At 36.7% G+C, this 22,654-nt stretch overlaps 1 protein-coding gene across 1 annotated transcript in view; it reads right to left on the bottom strand.

Moving 5' to 3' along the window:
- Positions 1 to 179: 179 nt before the first annotated feature.
- The window catches only part of LOC132559794 (uncharacterized), a 45,986-nt gene continuing 23,511 nt past the window's right edge, over positions 180 to 22,654 (bottom strand). Inside the window, exons 14-26 of the mRNA XM_060224420.1 lie at positions 18,328 to 18,493; positions 17,552 to 17,708; positions 15,806 to 15,965; positions 15,215 to 15,331; positions 13,957 to 14,073; positions 13,499 to 13,714; positions 12,977 to 13,140; positions 10,692 to 10,842; positions 9,361 to 9,450; positions 8,758 to 8,953; positions 7,370 to 7,604; positions 6,974 to 7,161; positions 180 to 6,736 (exon numbers count right to left, since the gene is read on the bottom strand). Of these exons, the coding sequence (XP_060080403.1) occupies positions 4,110 to 6,736; positions 6,974 to 7,161; positions 7,370 to 7,604; positions 8,758 to 8,953; positions 9,361 to 9,450; positions 10,692 to 10,842; positions 12,977 to 13,140; positions 13,499 to 13,714; positions 13,957 to 14,073; positions 15,215 to 15,331; positions 15,806 to 15,965; positions 17,552 to 17,708; positions 18,328 to 18,493 (4,584 nt within the window). The 3' untranslated portion in view covers positions 180 to 4,109. The remainder of the gene's footprint in view (positions 6,737 to 6,973; positions 7,162 to 7,369; positions 7,605 to 8,757; positions 8,954 to 9,360; positions 9,451 to 10,691; positions 10,843 to 12,976; positions 13,141 to 13,498; positions 13,715 to 13,956; positions 14,074 to 15,214; positions 15,332 to 15,805; positions 15,966 to 17,551; positions 17,709 to 18,327; positions 18,494 to 22,654) is intronic.

Raw genomic sequence — 22,654 nt, 5'->3', positions numbered from 1 at the left:
CAGGTTTATAATTCGAAACACATATAAGGATGGTGAACATGTTGTTATTGGATGTACTCCCCTCAGATCCATGTGCTGAAGATATTGTTTTAACCTAACCTTCCATTTTTGGAATTTTCCGTAAAACACACACATACTTGTTCATTAAGTGGTTGAAAATATCAGCAAAAGACAAGAGGCTTACTTTAAAATTTTACTTGTGTATCACATGATCAATGACAATATAGACTGGAAATGATACTGTCATAATTTCACAAAACGGTTGATGGGAAACATACAAAACGTAGTTCATAGGTAACATGACGGCAACAACAGTCCTAACAACATAACCATGAACAGCATTTATCTGCATAACAATATCAACATATAGTGTTGCACTATCCATAATGCTACACAGATATATGAACACATGAATTGCAATTAAAAACCAACAGAATAGCGAGCAATGTCTAGGAACACAAAATCAGTGTAGAGTAGATGCTAGATTCATAGCACCAATTAAAACAAACGTCTCGTTGACTCTGAATATGTCGGTAACAAGTATCCATTCCTTTACATTAATCAATGAATGGATTTCTACAACTATTTGGAATGCACAATGTTGGTATACAATCATCCAATTTATCTACCCTTTTCAGTTGGGCTAAAGACATCATTGAAAATAACGGATAATCTACCGTGGCAGCAAGAATCAGGTTTAATAAAATGTATTCAAGTTTTAAAACAACGAGGGGAAAACTTAAACATTTCTGCAAATGTTTTAACATATCCGGGTCCTAAAAAGTAGATTTCACATGATTTACATTAAAACACCGAAAAAATGGTTGCAGACATTTAAGATTATCTGTTAAACAACAGTATTTCATTTTGGCATTTTATTAATAGTTTAAAACTTGTCGAGAATGATTTTTACCAGAGAATAATGTTTTGTATTTCGTACAGAATTAGTCATGCATCAGATACATTGATGAAGTTCAAACTGTTGACAACATCTGAATCTATCAACACATCAGATACATTGATGAAGTTCAAACTGTTGGCAACATTTGAATCTATCAAACTGTTTAAGAAAAATAAGCGAATCTGTCACCAGATATAACTATAAATTTGTTAATCCTTTTTGGATTTTTATGGAAACCTGAAAGAGTAAGACAAAGGCAAGTAATTCTGGTCGATATTGAGTATTATAAAACATGAATTTTTATGTTTTTATCATCATCACTTCCTGATAACTCATGATGGTCTATAAATTTTAGAACTTGAACTCCAGTTGTCATCATCCTATGTATGGTGAGCTTTATATCAATAAAACAATCTTTTGACGCAGGATTCAAATTCAGTTAAAAGATAGGAATCTATCAAAATTGACAAATCAATTTTTTTCATGAAAAATGAATATAAACCAGGAACTTTTTGCTTTAAATTATTCACGATGCGGATTCTGTAATTCTCATGCAGTGTTGAATTTCTCGGCATTCTAAAAAAAGATGGCCACAAGGGGGAGATAACTCAAAAAAGAGGAACATCATCCTTTTTCTACATAATTTGGTACTTGTGGGTTTTAAGGCATAAGGAACTAATATACTCCCTCATTTTTTCCAGAGAACAAAATTCTAAATTCATGTACGTTAAATCAACTTGTCAATTTAAGTATGAAATCATCTCTTTCGGACCTTTCACTTTTATTATTTCAGACATTTTCTAGTTTATAATTTCAATTGTAACTGACTTGTCACAATGTGATTACTTAGATATACCTTACAGCACAGACCAGACACACAAAGAATGGTGTTAATTCAAATTCCTAAACAAGAGGTACATAGGGCCTGTATCACTCACCTAACATGCTTAGCTGAAATTGCTTCAGACCGGGTGAGCTAAAAAAAAAAACCCTCCTGTAACCCTATGACCTTTACCAGTGACCACTAAAAATCTCATCCCAAACCTGTGTCACATGGACTGAATCTGTTGGGAGTTTCACCAGAAATATCTTGTTCACACTTTTTGCCTTTCCAAAGTGGTCAAGTATGTCCTTTGATCTTTAAAATTTGACCGATGATCCCCATAAATCAGATGTAAACCACTGATGTGATGACATCAATTTGCACAAATCTGTAGAGTGGTTCATCAGATACTTTACACAACGTCCATGCTATGACCCTCACACAGTAGGTATATCTGAAGTAATTTGCATTCTAGATCACTAAACACTGAGGAGGTACACTGTGTCAAATAATCATAAAAACTACTATGACAATCACTTTAAAAAAGTTGCTTCAAGTTGTATCAAGCATAAACATTGCTCTATTTTGTATAAGTAGGATCTTCTTAAACTTTGATATAGAGTTATCCAACAGCACAGGGGGATCTTGTAAAATATATAACTCCCTAGAGGTGAACTGTCCTCTGTTATCTTTATACTATACTGTTACAAAGCTTTACTCTTCTTCTTAAATAAAAAAAATCACATTTTAGCAAAAATACACATACTCATTAATATATAGTACAATTCAATCTGAAATCTTGTGAGGAGTTACTTCCCTTTAATTGTTACCAGTAGTGTGAGCTGCTATCTCACCACAGACACAGGTCCTAAGTCATGTGAGCTGCTATCTCACCACAGACACAGGTCCTAAGTCATGTGTGCTGCTATCTCACCACAGACACAGGTCCTAAGTCATGTGTGGTGCTATCTCATCAGACACAGGTCCTAAGTCATGTGTGCTGCTATCTCACCACAGACACAGGTCCTAAGTCATGTGTGCTGCTATCTCACCACAGACACAGGTCCTATGTCATGTGTGGTGCTATCTCACCACAGACACAGGTCCTAAGTCATGTGTGCTGCTCTCACCACAGACACAGGTCCTAAGTCATGTGTGGTGCTATCTCACCACAGACACAGGTCCTAAGTCATGTGTGCTGCTATCTCACCACAGATACAGGTCCTAAGTTATGTGTGCTGCTATCTCACCACAGACACAGGTCCTAAGTCATGTGTGGTGCCATCTCACCACAGACACAGGTCCTAAGTTATGTGTAGTCCACATGTAATGATAAATGCTGAGATTTAAAGCGTAATGCAGTCCCCACAACACATGTGTCTTTAATAAAATATCTTCAATATTCCTCAATACAGCAATAATTTATGTTGTATGCTTATCCAACAATGGACAGTTGGAGTGTAATGCTTTGTATAAAATATTTTGTCACTTACAAGCCAAATAATGTTTTCTCTCTGTTGTAAAATATTATAGATTAACTTTAAACTTGTTACCTTCAGATGTTCAAACCAAATATAAATAAAGTGATTTTTTTAACTTCAGAAATTAAACACAATATATCAAACAATTTTTTTACATAAAATCTTCTTTAAATATATACAAGACTATGAAAGCTCATATGTACAAGACAAATAATTTCTGCATGTCTTATCTTTATATTGTCAGTGAATCTTTCTGACACACATATATCCTTGATCATCACCTTTAGCAATAGTGATATTACTACTGTAAATCAATCATGGCTATGAACTTTTCTAAAAAAACTTTTTCATAACAGATTGAAGTACCTAATTGTACTTTTCTGAAACAGACTATATCATACTAAAATAAGTGAACATTTTCATAACAGACTGTATCATACTTTACTTCTTGTAGTTTATGCAAAATTGTTTCAATTGCAAGAATCAACGTCTGTGAAATTGTTTGTATCATAAAATCTGATAAACTTTTACAAAATGATTTCCATCACAATTTACTTAAAAAAAATTACTTCAATCAAATTATTTGTTTAACTTTGTGAAATTAAACTGAAAGCTAAAGAAAGATGGTTTATAGTTTTTGAGGAACATGCACCTTCACTACAGTTCATCTGTAGTCATCACAACTGTTGACACGATAATCAGAAAAACAAGTCTGCTGCTGCATCTCCTATTTATAAGGAGAGAATGTTACCTAGATAATGGAGCTTGACTGAGGTCAGGCTATTTTAAAATAAATTTGTAATGAAAATGAATGAGAACTGCCGACATGTCAGTGCAATGACAGTAAGATTGACTAGATACAGTTTTTCTGAGATGAGATATACCATTAAAAATATTACACGATTTAGTCCCAGTCATCAACACCAGGAGGTGCTGGCTGATTTCGTGGAAGTCGAGGCAGTGGAGGTCTCGGTCTAATGATCTCTGTGGGTGGACCCCTTAGGGGGTTGGGGCCATGGGGAGAACCCATCTCCATTAAAGGTCTAATGGGCATTCTTGGTCTCTGCTGATCAGGTGCTGCCATGGAGACATTTGATGGCACAGTTTTTGGTCCCTCAAGTTTTTCACCACCAGGTGGCAGTGCATGACTAGGACTTGGGGAGGAGGACTGAGAATGTGTCACGGCTTGGGAGGGAACAATAAGGGATTGTGAGGAACTGGGAGAATAAGTATCATCCTCTTTTAATTTGGCTTTCTTCAGTTTTGGTTCACTAAAGTCTGAATCTGATTGTTCCTGGGAGTATTTATGGGGTGGAGGTTGAAGCCTCATGTCCTGGTCCTCTGTTGGAGCCAGTGATGAGGACATATCACTTTTCACTCTGTAGTCTCTGTCCTCCACATTGTGTACAAAGTTCCTCATATCACTGTCCTCCAAAATGTCTGATGATGCAGGCAAGGGAGGCAAATGGGATTGTTCTTGCAGAGCGAGAGGCACCCTAGGTTTGCGTCCATGTTTGTCTGACCATCTGTGGTCCACATCTTCCATCACGGGTGAATTAGACATCTCCTTAAACTCTTTCCAAGATGTTGGTCGAATACGCTCATCATGATCCTGTATCCTTCTGAAATCCTGATCCTGTGCCTGCCTCATGTCCTGATCAAGTGACCAATCTGGCGAGTCTTCATGCAACTCTTCCTCTCTCCAGTTACCAGTCCTGCGGTTGTAGTCATGTGTATCAACGTCAAACAGACTGGGGATTCCCTGTTTTGATCTATGACTTCTGTGTGGTCGTCGTGATCCTCTTGGTGCCCCATGTAACCGAGGGCCACCGCTGATAGGTCGTCGGTCTTGATGCCTTGATGGCCCACTCATGTTTGGGTGTCTTCCACGGTTATGTCTGGGAGGAGGCATACCAGGCCCAGGCGGAGCCAAGGAAGGTCCAGATGGGGGCATACCAGGTCCAGGTGGAGGCAAGTTGGACCTTGGTGGAGGCATACCTGGTCCAGGAGGAGGCAAGTGCATTTCAGGAGAAGTATATTGTGCTGGCCCACCTATATTACCTGATATTGACATTGGAGGCATTTGTATGTGTGTGGGTGGCGGGCCTTGGGTGGGCATTCCTATCCCTGGCAATGGTGGTAGTGGTGGGGCCGGAACTGTCATTGCCTGCTGGATTTTCTTAAAGGAAGCCTGAAGAATGACCCTACCAACAGGGTCTGTAGCCTGAAGCACAATCTCAGGTGGAGGCTTAGGCTTCTGGTTACCTCCTTTACCTTTGCCCTTTTTGTCCTCATTTTCCTCTTCTTCATCATCTGGATCATGATCTGGTGGTGGGGGCGGGGGCTCCAATGGGAGAGGTGGAGGCATGTCCGGAGGCATGTCTGGCGGTGCTACTGGAGGCTCAGAAGGAGGCTCAACAAGAGGATCTGCCATCTGAATGGAATGACGAGGAAGTGGGGGAATCATCTTAGAAGGCATGGTGTCTTCATCCAAGTCTAGACCTGGGATGAAATCTGGGGCTGTAGTGTTTTCATATACCGGCTTGGGTTTGTGTTCACCCATACTTTCACTCTCTTCTCCTTCGCTGTCTGAATCTCCGTAATCAAATTTGAGTAAAGACACATCAAATCCAACTCTCTTTTTCTTCTCTCCTCCACCCTTGACACGTGTAGTGATGATACTTGGTGCTGGTTCCTGCTGTTCTGGAGCTGACTTTGGGTCAGGATCCATGACTGGCACACTACTAGGCTTGGCGGATTCTGGAGATGATGCTTTTGGTGGCTTGTTTTCATCCAGATTCATGTTTGTTACATGGCTGTAGTTACCAGGAATGCTGGAGAACAGTGACTGCAAGGCTTCTGGCACTGACTTGGGGTCTTTATCATCTTCTCTGTGCTCAGTTGATGTTATCTGTTCTGTCTTTTCACCAGCTTCCTCTGCTGACTGTGGCACTGTGGCCACAACTTTACTATCTTCAGTCGCATTTTCAACACTATTATCACCATGAGATGTGGAACTTGTCTTCTGTTCCTCAGAAGCTGGTTTTTTGTCCAGTGTTTTAGCCTTAGGAGTTGATGATTGGGCTGCTGCGGTTGCTAAGGAGGACTTTTTATGTCCATCAGATGACAGTTGCTTGGAAACAGTAGTTATAGCACTAATGGCTGAGGTCAAAGTTGACAAAGCCATTGCTGGTGTGGCACTAGAAGCTACAACTGGAGTTTCCTTTTTCTTGCGTTTGGCCTCTAGCAGATCCTTCTGTTCCTTTACTTTCTGTGTGAGTTCCAGCAGCAACATCTGTTTGTCACGTAGAGATGTGGCTGTGGCAAGGGTAGCCACCATGATGGCTGTCATTTCAGCAGGATTATCACTTTGGGCAATTTTTTCTATCATTTGTGCCACACTGTTGCTGGAACTTGAGGCTGCACTGCCTTGCTTACTTTCCTCAGCTTTGTCAAAGCTGACACTCTCAGGATCATAGGGGTCCTCATTATCTCCTTCAACACCACCGCCTGGTGAGTAGGGTGTGTCATCTGTAACAAACAAAATTTTATTGACCTTTTTATTTCTAACTTACCGGGTAATAATCTGATGTAAAATTGTTAAGTATGACATTTGACCTTTAAGTCTGACCAATGACCTCTAACATCATTCTTTTCCCCACCATACATAAAAGTTTGTGTTTGAACTTTTTATGACTTATACCCTTATACAATAGTCTTACCATAGCTTAAATTAAACAATAATGATAAAACTTTCAATATTCTTACCCTCAGGTGTTTTCTCAACTGGTAAGAGTTCCCCGGAGCCATAAAACTTGACAATAGGGTCCTTACTCTCTGACGTCCCAGGAGTGGCATTAGCACTACCAGGTGTGATGCTGGAGGAGGACGGTGTAGTGGAGGGGGTAGAGGACATAGGCGTGCCTTTCCCGCGCTGGGAACTAGTGGGCGTCAACCTACAACCACAAATCTCAGATTTTATTTGTTTGATTCAAACATAAGGACACATGATATCAGTTTGACCAAAAATATTTCCAATGAAATGCAATGTATTGTCCACAATGTTGTATTGTATGAAAACTTTGACTTGGTCTCCAAGAGTAAAAGGGGAGAGGAGCCAGGAAAGACTTTGAGGTTCAAGTTAAGTTTTAAGATTTGACATACCTTGGGGATGATTTTCTGGATTTTGTCTTAACACTGGGAGAGTAAGAATGTGGAGGAGATGTAAAAGACTCAGAGGAATGCAGACTATGTCGACGTGATTCTTTGTCATGAGACGACCTGGATTTCTTAGGATCTGATGGATCATATGGCTGTTTGGAAGAGTCGCTGCCGTGTCGTTTCGTCTTTTGCTTCACAATAACTGCCAGCAACATGTGTGGGCGGTTGTCTTCTAACCCTGCAGTTATAAAAAGTCCAGCAATAATTTCTCTAACTTTCTTTAGAAACTTATCTCCAAATCTAATTTTAGTTACAGACTCATCACCAAATATAACTTCAGTCAGAAACTCATCTCCAAAACTAACTTCAGTCAGAAACTTATCTCCAAATCTACATTTAGTCAGAAATTCATCTCCAAACTGACTTAGTTTGAAGCACTGGAATATTGAGACTTATTCTGTTAGAAAGTTATAAATGATTTTCAAGCTTTGAAACAATTTCTGCAAAACTTGATTTAATTTAAGATAGACTTGGGAATCATATCTCTACACCAATCTTTGGTCAGAAACACAAGCATGATAGAACAAACCTAAATGTAGTTAAAAACTCAATAATACAAAGGGCTGATGACAACATCATAAAACGCAAAGCCTTACACCTTCACTTTGTCCATCAAAAATGTGTAAACATTCTCTTCAGGACCTCATCCATCGATGGCATTCATTGTTCAGCAAAATTTGTTGAGAACCTAGAAGTGCGGTGGATAGGACGTAGCTCTCCTAATCAGAACCAATTAAAATAAAACCTGAGGCAAGAATTTTTTTGAGAACCTTGATGGGTTAGGTTGTTTCCTTCTATCATCCTTTAAAAAGATTTTATCTTGGTATGTACCTTGTCTGTCAAAAGGAAACCATATTGAGAGAATTTTGCTGTGTGAGGTCAGACCACAAACCTAGTCCTTCAAAGGGCAATAATATTGAGGGTATTCTATTGTGTCTCGGGCATGATTACTTACCTTGTCCATTGAGAGGCAATAATATTGAGGGTATTCTATTGTGTCTCGGGCAAGATTACTTACCTTGTCCATTGAGAGGCAATAATATTGAGGGTATTCTATTGTGTCTCCAGCAAGATTACTTACCTTGTCCATTGAGAGGCAATAATATTGAGGGTATTTCATTGTGTCAGGTAAGATCTCTTACCTTGTCCATTGAGAGGCAATAATATTGAGGGTATTCTATTGTGTCTCGGGCAAGATTACTTACCTAGTCCATTGAGAGGCAATAATATTGAGGGTATTCTATTGTGTCTCGGGCAAGATTACTTACCTTGTCCATTGAGGGGCAATAATATTGAGGGTATTCTATTGTGTCTCGGGCAAGATTACTTACCTGGTCCATCAAAGGGCAATAATATTGATGGAATTTTGCTGTGGGAGGCTAGAGGGAGAAGGTAGAAGTCCTTTATGTATTTGGCACAGTTTCCGACCACCCCACATCGTGACCGACTGTTTAGGTAGGAATATAAGTTAATATAGGAGGTCTTCTCTTCTTCTTTTCCAGGTATGAACCGCAAAATACAGATGTCCTGTAAAAAGTCAAGTTAATGATGATGATGCTGAGATAAGTGAAAGGCTTAACATATTAATGATATATTATAATTAACATACTGATAATATGTTATTATGTATTGAGAATTATCATGCCTGGTCATATATCCTACATACACGTATGCCAACACCTGTTCCATCTTTTCGTCATTGTGCCCTTGATCAAGGCTTCAAAGGACTTGCTAAAGACCTGACACACACCCACATATAACTGTATCAACATGTAGAATGTCTGTAGTTTCTGGACTCTGAAACAATATCTTGAAATATGTGTGTTTTGACTGACACCATGACTCTTTTTAGGATACCCACTTGGCTGACATTAATCCTAATAAAAAAAGAGTACCAAGCTTAGAGATATAACAATATACTGTTCAGTACATACCCTAGTGCCAATCTTTTTCATCTTCGACAGGTAATCCCAGACTTGTTCTGGAGCTATCCTACCACACACGTGGATAGTGTCAGGCAGATCCTGTAAAGGTAACAAAAATGGCGTTTAGTCTGGTATATATAGGTCTGATAAACAGTGGTGTTTAGTCTGGTATATATAGGTCTGATAAACAGTGGTGTTTAGTCTGATAAACAGTGGTGTTTAGTCTGGTATATATAGGTCTGATAAACAGTGGTGTTTAGTCTGGTATATATAGGTCTGATAAACAGTGGTGTTTAGTCTGATAAACAGTGGTGTTTAGTCTGGTATATATAGGTCTGATAAACAGTGGTGTTTAGTCTGGTATATATAGGTCTGATAAACAGTGGTGTTTAGTCTGATATACAGTGGCGTTTAGTTGTTATATACAGGTCTGATAAACAGTGGCGTTTAGTCTGATAAACAGTGGTGTTTAGTCTGGTATATATAGGTCTGATAAACAGTGGTGTTTAGTCTGATAAACAGTGGTGTTTAGTCTGGTATATATAGGTCTGATAAACAGTGGTGTTTAGTCTGGTATATATAGGTCTGATAAACAGTGGTGTTTAGTCTGGTATATATAGGTCTGATAAACAGTGGCGTTTAGTCTGGTATATATAGGTCTGATAAACAGTGGTGTTTAGTCTGGTATATATAGGTCTGATAAACAGTGGTGTTTAGTCTGGTATATATAGGTCTGATAAACAGTGGTGTTTAGTCTGGTATATATAGGTCTGATAAACAGGGGCGTTTAGTCTGGTATATATAGGTCTGATAAACAGTGGCGTTTAGTCTGGTATATATAGGTCTGATAAACAGTGGCGTTTAGTCTGGTATATATAGGTCTGATAAACAGTGGTGTTTAGTCTGGTATATATAGGTCTGATAAACAGTGGTGTTTAGTCTGGTATATATAGGTCTGATAAACAGTGGCGTTTAGTCTGATAAACAGTGGTGTTTAGTCTGATAAACAGTGGCGTTTAGTCTGTTATATACAGGTCTGATAAACAGTGGTGTTTAGTCTGGTATGTATAGGTCTGATAAACAGTGAATTTATTATTCAAGAAATGTATGGAGCACATGAAAGCAAAACAAAGATGAATATAAAGTGTGGTTTCCTCCAAGTTTGATAGCATCATTTACATACCATTGGTTAGGTTGTACACAATACAGCACAAAATGACATAATCAGTCAATTCTAAAAATTACGTTTCATGAATATGTTTGTTATGTTTACATGGTTAAACTTGTACTTTGTACGATTGATGGTGAACACACAGACTTAATATAGATGGAATACATACCAGTTTGACCTCTGGTCCTGAAACACGATAAGCTGTGGTGACAAACTTCGCAACATCCTGCATAAAGATGAACCCTTTCCACAACTGGGGTCCAGACGGTGTAAACATAGGCTTCTTCTCTAATCCAGATTGGAGAGCGGAGTCTGGAGACCTTCAAATAACACAACAATGCTAGTACAGTAAGAAAGTTAAATTATTGTGGAATCTGGTGACTCTCTCAAATATCAAACATCTGAGCAATGATAATGGAGAACATCTTGGGTTCAGGAAAAGAAAATGCCAGAATGAGTGAATGTTGGCTTAATTTAAGTCTACTTTTGTTGCTACCATATACTGTAAACTCCAGGTCACATAGTGTAAATTCCAGGTCACATAGTGTAAACTCCAGGTCACATAGTGTAAACTCCAGGTCACATAGTGTAAACTTCAGGTCACATAGTGTAAACTCCAGGTCACATAGTGTAAACTTCAGGTCACATAATGTAAACTTCAGTAAACTTCTCCACATAGTGTAAACTTCAGGTCACATAGTGTAAACTCCAGGTCACATAGTGTAAACTTCAGGTCACATAATGTAAACTTCAGGTCACATAGTGCAAACTTACGGTCACATACTGTGAACTCCAGGTCACATAGTGTAAACTCCAGGTCACATAGTGTAAACTTCAGGTCACATAGTGCAAACTTACGGTCACATAGTGTAAACTCCAGGTCACATAGTGTAAACTTAAGGTCACATAGTGCAAACTTACGGTCACATAGTGTAAACTCCAGGTCACATAGTGTAAACTCCAGGTCACATAATGTAAACTTCAGGTCACATAGTGCAAACTTACGGTCACATACTGTAAACTCCAGGTCACATAGTGTAAACTCCAGGTCACATATTGTAAACTAACGGTCACATACTGTAAACTTAAGGTCACATACTGTAAACTCCAGGTCACATAGTGTAAACTCCAGGTCACATATTGTAAACTCCAGGTCACATACTGTAAACTTACGGTCACATACTGTAAACGTCAGGTCACATAGTGTAAACTTCAGACCACATACTGTAAACTTACGGTCACATGCTGTAAACTTAAGGTCACATACTATAAACTCCAGGTCACATACTGTAAACTCCAGGTCACATAGTGTAAACTTCAGGTCACATATTGTAAACTTACGATCACATACTGTAAACTTCAGGTCATATACTGTAAACTCCAGGTCACATACTGTAAACTCCAGGTCACATAGTGTAAACTCCAACTCCAGGTCACATAGCGTAAACTCCAGGTCACATAGTGTAAACTGCAGGTCACATATTGTAAACTTCAGACCACATACTGTAACCTTACGGTCACATACTGTAAACTTAAGGTCATATACTGTAAACTCCAGGTCACATAGTGTAAACTCCAACTCCAGGTCACATAGTGTAAACTCCAGGTCACATAGTGTAAACTTCAGGTCACATATTGTAAAATAACGGTCACATACTGTAAACTTAATGTCACATACTGTAAACTTCAGGTCACATAGAGTAAACTTCAAGTCACATATTGTAAACTTACAGTCACATACTGAAAACTTAAGGTCACATACTGTAAACTTAAGGTCACATACTGAAAACTTAAGGTCACATACTGAAAACTTAAGGTCACATACTGTAAACTTAGGTCACATACTGTAAACTGAGGTCACATACTGTAAACCTTAGGTCACATACAGTTAACTTCAGACCACATACTGTAAACTTAAGGTCACATACTGTAAATTTAGGTCACATACTGTAAACTTAAGGTCACCTTCTATAAATTTCAGGTCATAGACTGTAAACTTCAGGTCACATACTGTAAACTTAAGGTCACATACTGTAAACTTAGGTCACATACTGTAAACCTCAGGTCACATACAGTACACTTCAGACCACATACTGTACACTTAAGGTCACATACTGTAAACTTAAGGTCACATACTGTAAACTTAGGTCACATACTGTAAACCTCAGGTCACATACAGTACACTTCAGACCACATACTGTACACTTAAGGTCACATACTGTACACTTAAGGTCACATACTGTAAATTTCAGGTCATATACTGTAAACTTAAGGTCATATAGTGTAAACTTAAGGTCATATAGTGTAAACTTCAGGTCATATACTGTAAACTTAAGGTCATATAGTGTAAACTTAAGGTCATATAGTGTAAACTTCAGGTCACCTTCTATAAACTTTAGGTCATATACTGTTAACTTCAAGTCACAAACTGTAAACTTAAGGTCACATACTCACCCCACAGTGACTGTAGAATCCACAATGGGAGGAGTTTTGTCAGTCTGGATCTTGGCTTTCTGTATTGCTTTCAATACTTCTTTGACAACTTGCTCTGCCTTCTTTTGTTCTTCCACAGTTTTCTTAGATGATGCTGCCTCAGTTTTTTCTTCTTCTTCGGAATCCTGTAAATCATCAACAATAAATTTATCTGACCATCTACCTGAACTGAATCATGAAATTAAGAAACCATCTCAAGAGTTGTTGTTGGGTATTCCAACAAATGTGATGTTTTCAAATTAAGTGGATAGTTTTCAAAAATGAAAGTCCCTTTAACTTCACTTCCAAAGTAAGTAAGAGTATACCTGCATCTACCATTCTAGGCTTCAGTATCACAAATGTTTTCTCAAATATCAAGTTTGCACTCAGCTGAGTGTTGCCAACGTAAAATTCCAATGAGATCTTCAGCTCTGAGGACCAATACAACCGTGCCTGTATGACTGCCCATGTACAGTATCAATATCACAATTATGTTTTCTTTACCTCTACAGTGGGTCGGCGGGCAACCTTCACTTTTTTGGAAACTGGTTCCTGCTCAGCTGGTGGAGCTATCTTGCCCGTACAGATCTGACAGTTGAGGTCAAACAAATGCTGCTTGTGTTGGGAAGTTGTGTCATTGACAATTAACTCTGACAAGATGTCTGCCTTGGGAGCATCTTCTGGGGTTTCTGATTTCTGTTTGTTGATCTCTGGTTTCGACTAAAATGTTAATAAAATTAAAATATTTTTGTTTAAATGCAAGCTGGCTTAGACTGAACTTTTTCTTAAGATTAAGTGGAAAGTGAACTCTTCCAAAGTGTTTGGCCATATTAAAATTTGATCAATAATTTCAATGAACAGTTTCAGTTAAGTTCAGAAGAAACTCTTTTTGTGGAGATTACAAATTAAACAAGACATCTAAATAACAATTATCATTCTTCAGGTTATTCTCGTTCACATACATCTAATGTACTTAGATCTTCCTCCTCCAGAGTGACCTCCCCTTTGTGAGTTTTCTTCACAATTGTGTGCTGTTCATTCATGTGCTCTTTCTCTGTCATCTCAATCATCTCTAGATTCTATGGACAAACAAACACACAGGACTATAACAAGCAGATACATGAAATCTAAACAAACAGACTTTGGTTAAGGCTTTATGCAACCTTAATGTAAAAGCTATCTCCTTTCACAGAGTTTCACAGACAATCATCATATGACACCACTACATCCATTCTGTTAGTATTCTCAATTATGAATGAATGTACTAAGGTAAATTCTTGGGAGAAAACACTCAACAAAGACATGATGGATAATAAAGCATAAATTCTAGAAAATTTAAAACTAACTAAAGGCAATAAGCGATAACACATTTCTAGAAAAATTTAAAACTAACTGAAGGCAATAAGCGATAACACATTTCTAGAAAAATTTACAACTAACTGAAGGCAATAAGCGATAACACATTTCTAGAAAAATTTACAACTAACTGAAGGCAATTAGCGATAACACATTTCTAGAAAAATTTACAACTAACTGAAGGCAATTAGCAATAACACATTTCTAGAAAAATTTACAACTAACTGAAGGCAATTAGCGATAACACATTTCTAGAAAAATTTACAACTAACTGAAGGCAATTAGCGATAACACATTTCTATGAAATTTACAACTAAATGAGCACATTTCTAGAAAATTTACAACTAACTGAAGGCAATTAGCGATAACACATTTCTAGGAAATATAAATTTACAACTAAATGAAGGCAATTAGGGATAACACATTTCTAGAAAATTTACAACTAACTGAAGGCAATTAGCGATAACACATTTCTAGGAAATTTACAATTAAATGAAGGCAAATAGCAATAACAAATTTCTAGGAAATTTACAATTAACTGAAGGCAATTAGGGATAACACATTTCTAGGAAATTTACAACTAAATGAAGGCAATTTGCGATAATACATTTCTAGGAAATTTACAACTAAATGAAGGCAATTAGCGATAACACATTTCTAGGAAATTTACAACTAACTGAAGGCAATTAGCGATAACACATTTCTAAGAAATTTACAACTAACTGAAGGCAAATAAAGATGAAACATCTCTAGAAAATTTACAACTAACTGAAGGCAAATAGCCATCACACATCTCTAATTTATTGTCTTTCTCCAGTAACATTACTATCCTACATTTCTCCTATAGCAGAGTCCATTACTTACATGTTTTGTTTCGTATTCTCGCCACATGGCTAGTTCCCTGGAGGCCAATTCCTCCGCAGTCATACGTACAAGTTTGTGAGGCTTTATGGTACCAGACAACACTTTCCTGAATAAACCCTGCATTAAGAACAGACATATTCAATATAACTTTATTATCAATATATGTCCATACCAACACAAAACATGGCACAGATGTCAAAACAGATATGTTGATAGCATTCAAACCTACCTTTCACCTCAGTAACAAACTCCATACTTTTATCCTATGTTCAGACATAAATTGAATTTTAAACTGAATTTTTGAGTCACTGAGATATGAGATCATTTTTTTTTAATTGATTTTTGGAGTCACTGAGATTAGAGATAATTTTACATGATTTTTTTTAGTTAAGATTGAAGATAATTTTACATGATTTTTTTTAGTTAAGATTGAAGATAATTTTACCTGATTTTTTTAGTTAAGATTAGAGTTAATTTTTACCTGATTTTTCGAGTCCTTCAGATTAGAGTTAATTTTTACCTGATTTTTTAGTTAAGATTAGAGTTAATTTTGACCTGATTTTTTTAGTTAAGATTAGAGCTAATTTTTACCTGATTTTTCGAGTCCTTCAGATTAAAGATAAGACTTCTATATTTTGCTTTATACTTGGTGTTGGTATCCTTGAAACATTTGAAGAGCTCTCCTTCTACACTCAATGCTAGTGACTTGATCTCACTGTTAGAAAGCATCATGTCGTCAGCCTTGCCAGCCCTGTATAAATAATCAAACATTCAATACAATTTGATCTAGTAGTTGTACTAAATTAAGAGATAATATACTGTATTTTCCAGGCTATAAACTGCACCAAAGTATAAGATGAAGGGCTGATTTTAAATGATTTTTTCAATTTGATACACATATAAGACGCACTGGTCTCAAATGTCATTTTGCCATTTTGATAAAAAAGCTTAAATTTTCACATTTGGCTTTAGGTCAGAGGCACCTATCTGACATAATGAGGGGCAATCACCAGGAATATTTTACAAGGAGTCTAATAGGATATTTACCTGTGTGTGAGATTTGACTAGTTATTTAACTGTGTGAGATTTGACTGGATATTTACCTGTGTGTGAGACAAGACTGGATATTTACCTGTGTGCGAGACAAGACTGGATATTTACCTGTGTGTGAGATTTGACTAGATATTTACCTGTGTGTGAGACAAGACTGGATATTTACCTGTGTGAGATTTGACTAGATATTTACCTGTGTGTGAGACAAGACTGGATATTTACCTGTGTGCGAGACAAGACTGGATATTTACCTGTGTGTGAGTTTTGACTAGATATTTACCTGTGTGCGAGACTTGACTGGATATTTACCTGTGTGTGAGATTTGACTAGATATTTACCTGTGTGTGAGATTTGACTGGATATTTACCTGTGTGTGAGATTTGACTGGATATTTACCTGTGTGTGAGATTTGACTAGATATTTACCTGTGTGTGAGATTTGACTGGATATTTACCTGTGTGTGAGATTTGACCTGTGTGAGATCTTTACCTGTGTGTGAGACTTGTGTGCGACTGGATATTTACCTGTGTGCGAGACAAGACTGGATATTTACCTGTGTGTGAGATTTGACTGGATATTTACCTGTGTGAGATTCAACTAGATATTTACCTGTGTGTGAGACAAGACTGGATATTTACCTGTGTGTGAGATTTGACTAGATATTTACCTGTGTGTGAGATTTGACTGGATATTTACCTGTGTGTGAGATTTGACTAGATATTTACCTGTGTGCGAGATTTGACTGGATATTTACCTGTGTGCGAGATTTGACTAGATATTTACCTGTGTGCGAGATTTGACTGGATATTTACCTGTGTGCGAGATTTGACTGGATATTTACCTGTGTGTGAGATTTGACTGGATATTTACCTGTGTGTGAGATTTGACTAGATATTTACCTGTGTGTGAGATTTGACTGGATATTTACCTGTGTGTGAGATTTGACTAGATATTTACCTGTGTGTGAGATTTGACTGGATATTTACCTGTGTGTGAGATTTGACTAGATATTTACCTGTGTGTGAGATTTGACTAGATATTTACCTGTGTGTGTGTGAGATTTGACTAGATATTTACCTGTGTGTGAGATTTGACTAGATATTTACCTGTGTGTGAGATTTGACTAGATATTTACCTGTGTGTGAGATTTGACTAGATATTTACCTGTGTGTGTGTGAGATTTGACTAGATATTTACCTGTGTGTGAGATTTGACTAGATATTTACCTGTGTGTGAGATTTGACTAGATATTTACCTGTGTGTGAAATTTGACTAGATATTTACCTGTGTGTGAGAGCATCCCTGAGGGATTTTCTGACATTTAGTCGGACTGGATCAGGACCTTCATCAGCCTTCTTTACTTCCTTTGGTTCTTCTGGCTTTGGTTTCTCCTTCTCAGTGACATGCTTTTCCCGATCTTTCTGTTTCTCTTTCTCCTTGCCTACAACGAATCAGTGTACAATATTTAACCCATTTATTATCATTATCCTTATGTCCTGATCCAATATGTGAATATTTTAAATAACAACCTATCTTTACATACATAGATTTGAATAATCAGTAAATTTCTACACATACATATTTTAGCAGTACATGTAATCTTATTTTAGCACTTTTTGCGTGGACAATATTGACTGTACTTTGCAGATTACACTACAACATTCAGTAGTAGATGTTAGGCAGCAAATACCTATCTGACCCATCTTCAGTACTTTATCTATTTTATCTTACCAGGCTTAGTTCTGATCAGGCATTAAGAATGTACCTTGAGTTTTTTGTTTATTTCAAAATAACTTTTCAGAATAGTTGTGTATACAAACTGTGTACTGTTATGCCTAACAAGTACCTCCATTAAGCTGGTTAGATAAGACAAAGGTAAGACTTCCATTAAGATGGTTAGATAAGACAATGGTAAGACTTCCATTAAGCTGGTTAGATAAGACAAAGGTAAGACTGAAGGAACAAAGGATAGCTTTGATGCCAACACTACTAACAATAGACTTTCTGTCTGGGATGTTTTTTCAGTCACAATGAAATACTTTAAATACTTTGGTACTTACTTCCATAGAATGTGGATGGTTTCTTGGTGGGACAAAGGATTTCAAAAGACCGGTGACTCTCCAGCCAGATTTTGATATTGGCCTCAGTTGGAGCGTTGTTACCTGTCAGTATTCGTCCAGTCTTTTTCTCAAGGACGTAGACTTTCCTCTCCGATTTGTCTTTCAACTGAAATATATGTATCTTATCTTACCAAAAACTGAACACAACACCAAAAATTATGTTTGTTATTACTCTGATAGCAGATTACTTACATGAGGGACTGATAACAGAGTATTTATGTGAGGGAGTTATTACACTGATAACAGAGTATTTATGTGAGGGAGTTATTACACTGATAACAGGGTATTTATGTGAGGGAGTTATTACACAGATAACAGGGTATTTATGTGAGGGAGTTATTACACTGATAACAGAGTATTTATGTGAGGGAGTTATTACACTGATAACAGGGTATTTATGTGAGGGAGTTATTACACAGATAACAGAGTATTTATGTGATGGAGTTATTACACTGATAACAGAGTATTTATGTGAGGGAGTTATTATACTGATAACAGAGTATTTATGTGAGGGAGTTATTACACTGATAACAGAGTATTTATGTGAGGGAGTTATTACACTGATAACAGAGTATTTACGTGAGGGAGTTATTATACTGATAACAGAGTATTTATGTGAGGGAGTTATTACACTGATAACAGAGTATTTATGTGAGGGAGTTATTACACTGATAACAGAGTATTTATGTGAGGGAGTTATTACACTGATAACAGAGTATTTATGTGAGGGAGTTATTATACTGATAACAGAGTATTTATGTGAGGGAGTTATTATACTGATAACAGAGTATTTATGTGAGGGAGTTATTACACTGATAACAGAGTATTTATGTGAGGGAGTTATTACACTGATAACAGAGTATTTATGTGAGGGAGTTATTACACTGATAACAGAGTATTTATGTGAGGGAGTTATTACACTGATAACAGAGTATTTATGTGAGGGAGTTATTACACTGATAACAGGGTATTTATGTGAGGGAGTTATTACACTGATAACAGAGTATTTATGTGAGGGAGTTATTACACTGATAACAGAGTATTTATGTGAGGGAGTTATTACACTGATAACAGAGTATTTATGTGAGGGATTATTATGTGAGGGAGTACTGATAACAGAGTATTTATGTGAGGGAGTTATTACACTGATAACAGAGTATTTATGTGAGGGAGTTATTACACTGATAACAGAGTATTTATGTGAGGGAGTTATTATACTGATTACAGGGTATTTATGTGAGGGAGTTATTACACTGATAACAGAGTATTTATGTGAGGGAGTTATTACACTGATAACAGAGTATTTATGTGAGGGAGTTATTACACTGATAACAGGGTATTTATGTGAGGGAGTTATTACACTGATAACAGAGTATTTATGTGAGGGAGTTATTACACTGATAACAGAGTATTTATGTGAGGGAGTTATTACACTGATAACAGAGTATTTATGTGAGGGAGTTATTACACTGATAACAGAGTATTTATGTGAGGGAGTTATTACACTGATAACAGAGTATTTATGTGAGGGAGTTATTACACTGATAACACAGTATTTATGTGAGGGAGTTATTACACTGATAACAGAGTATTTATGTGACAGGTGTAATTACACTGACATCAGTATTTATGTGAGGGAGTTATTACACTGATAACAGAGTATTTATGTGACAGGTGTAATTACACTGATAACAGAGTATTTATGTGAGGGAGTTATTACACTGATGACAGAGTATTTATGTGAGGGAGTTATTACACTGATAACAGGGTATTTATGTTAGGGAGTTATTACACTGATAACAGAGTATTTATGTGACAGGTGTAATTACTCTGACATCAGTATTTATGTTAGGGAGTTATTACACAGATAACAAAGTATTTATGTGAGGGAGTTATTACACTGATAACAGGGTATTTATGTGATGGAGTTATTACACAGATAACAGAGTATTTATGTGAGGGAGTTATTACACTGATAACAGAGTATTTATGTGAGGGAGTTATTACACTGATAACAGGGTATTTATGTGAGGGAGTTATTACACTGATAACAGAGTATTTCTGTGAGGGAGTTATTACACAGATAACAGATTATTTATGTGATGGAGTTATTACACTGATAACAGAGTATTTATGTGATGGAGTTATTACACAGATTTATGTGAGGAAGTTATTACACAGATAACAGAGTATTTATGTGAGGGAGTTATTACACTGATAACAGAGTATTTATGTGATGGAGGTATTACACTGATAACAGGGTATTTATGTGAGGGAGTTATTACACTGATAACAGGGTATTTATGTGAGGGGTAATTACACTGATAACATCAGTATTTATGTGAGGGAGTTATTACACTGATAACATGGTATTTATGTGAGGGAGTTATTACACTGATAACAGGGTATTTATGTGAGTGAGTTATTATACTGATAACAGAGTATTTATGTGAGGGAGTTATTACACTGATAACAGAGTATTTATGTGAGGGAGTTATTACACTGATAACAGGGTATTTATGTGAGGGAGTTATTACACTGATAACACAGTATTCATGTGAGGGAGTTATTACACTGATAACAGAGTATTTATGTTACAGGTGTAATTACACAGGGTATTTATGTGAGGGAGTTATTACACAGATAACAGAGTATTTATGTGAGGGAGTTATTACACTGATAACAGGGTATTTATGTGAGGGAGTTATTACACTGATAACAGAGTATTTATGTGAGGGAGTTATTACACTGATAACAGAGTATTTATGTGAGGGAGTTATTACACTGATAACAGGGTATTTATGTGACGGGTGTAATTACACTGATAACAGAGTATTTATGTGAGGGAGTTATTACACTGATAACACAGTATTTATGTGAGGGAGTTATTACACTGATAACAGGGTATTTATGTGAGGGAGTTATTACACTGATAACACAGTATTCATGTGAGGGAGTTATTACACTGATAACAGGGTATTTATGTGACAGGTATAATTACACTGATAACAGAGTATTTATGTGAGGGAGTTATTACACTGATAACAGGGTATTTATGTGAGGGAGTTATTACACTGATAACAGAGTATTTATGTGAGGGAGTTATTACACTGATAACAGAGTATTTATGTGAGGGAGTTATTACACTGATAACAGGGTATTTATGTGAGGGAGTTATTACACTGATAACAGAGTATTTATGTGAGGGAGTTATTACACTGATAACAGAGTATTTATGTGAGGGAGTTATTACACTGATAACAGAGTATTTATGTGAGGGAGTTATTACACTGATAACAGAGTATTTATGTGAGGGAGTTATTACACTGATAACAGGGTATTTATGTGAGGGTTATTACACTGATAACAGGGTATTTATGTGACTGATAACAGAGTATTTATGTGATTATTACACTGATAACAGGGTATTTATGTGAGGGAGTTATTACACTGATAACAGAGTATTTATGTGAGGGAGTTATTACACTGATAACAGAGTATTTATGTGAGGGAGTTATTACACTGATAACAGAGTATTTATGTGAGGGAGTTATTACACTGATAACAAGGTATTTATGTGAGGGAGTTATTACACTGATAACAGAGTATTTATGTGAGGGAGTTATTACACTGAGTATTTATGTGAGGGAGTTATTACACTGATAACAGAGTATTTATGTGAGGGAGTTATTACACTGATAACAGAGTATTTATGTATTTTATGATAACAGATTTATGTGAGTTATTACACTGATAACAGAGTATTTATGTGAGGGAGTTATTACACTGATAACAGAGTATTTATGTGAGGGAGTTATTACACTGATAACAGAGTATTTATGTGAGGGAGTTATTACACTGATAACAGAGTATTTATGTGAGGGAGTTATTACACTGATAACAGAGTATTTATGTGAGGGAGTTATTACACTGATAACAGGGTATTTATGTGAGGGAGTTATTACACTGATAAGAGTATTCATGTGAGGGAGTTATTACACTGATAACAGGGTATTTATGTGAGGGAGTTATTACACTGATAACAGAGTATTTATGTGAGGGAGTTATTACACTGATAACAGGGTATTTATGTGAGGGAGTTATTACACTGATAACAGAGTATTTATGTGAGGGAGTTATTACACTGATAACAGGGTATTTATGTGAGGGAGTTATTACACTGATAACACAGTATTTATGTGAGGGAGTTATTACACTGATAACAGAGTATTTATGTGAGGGAGTTATTACACTGATAACAGTGGGG

This window comes from Ylistrum balloti, unplaced genomic scaffold, assembly GCF_031769215.1.
Source record: "Ylistrum balloti isolate Yb309-2 unplaced genomic scaffold, AGI_CSIRO_Ybal_v1 Utg370966, whole genome shotgun sequence".
NCBI lineage: Eukaryota > Metazoa > Mollusca > Bivalvia > Pectinida > Pectinidae > Ylistrum > Ylistrum balloti.
Note: the sequence above shows the minus strand (reverse complement) of the source record. Positions and strands in the feature narration are given on the sequence as shown.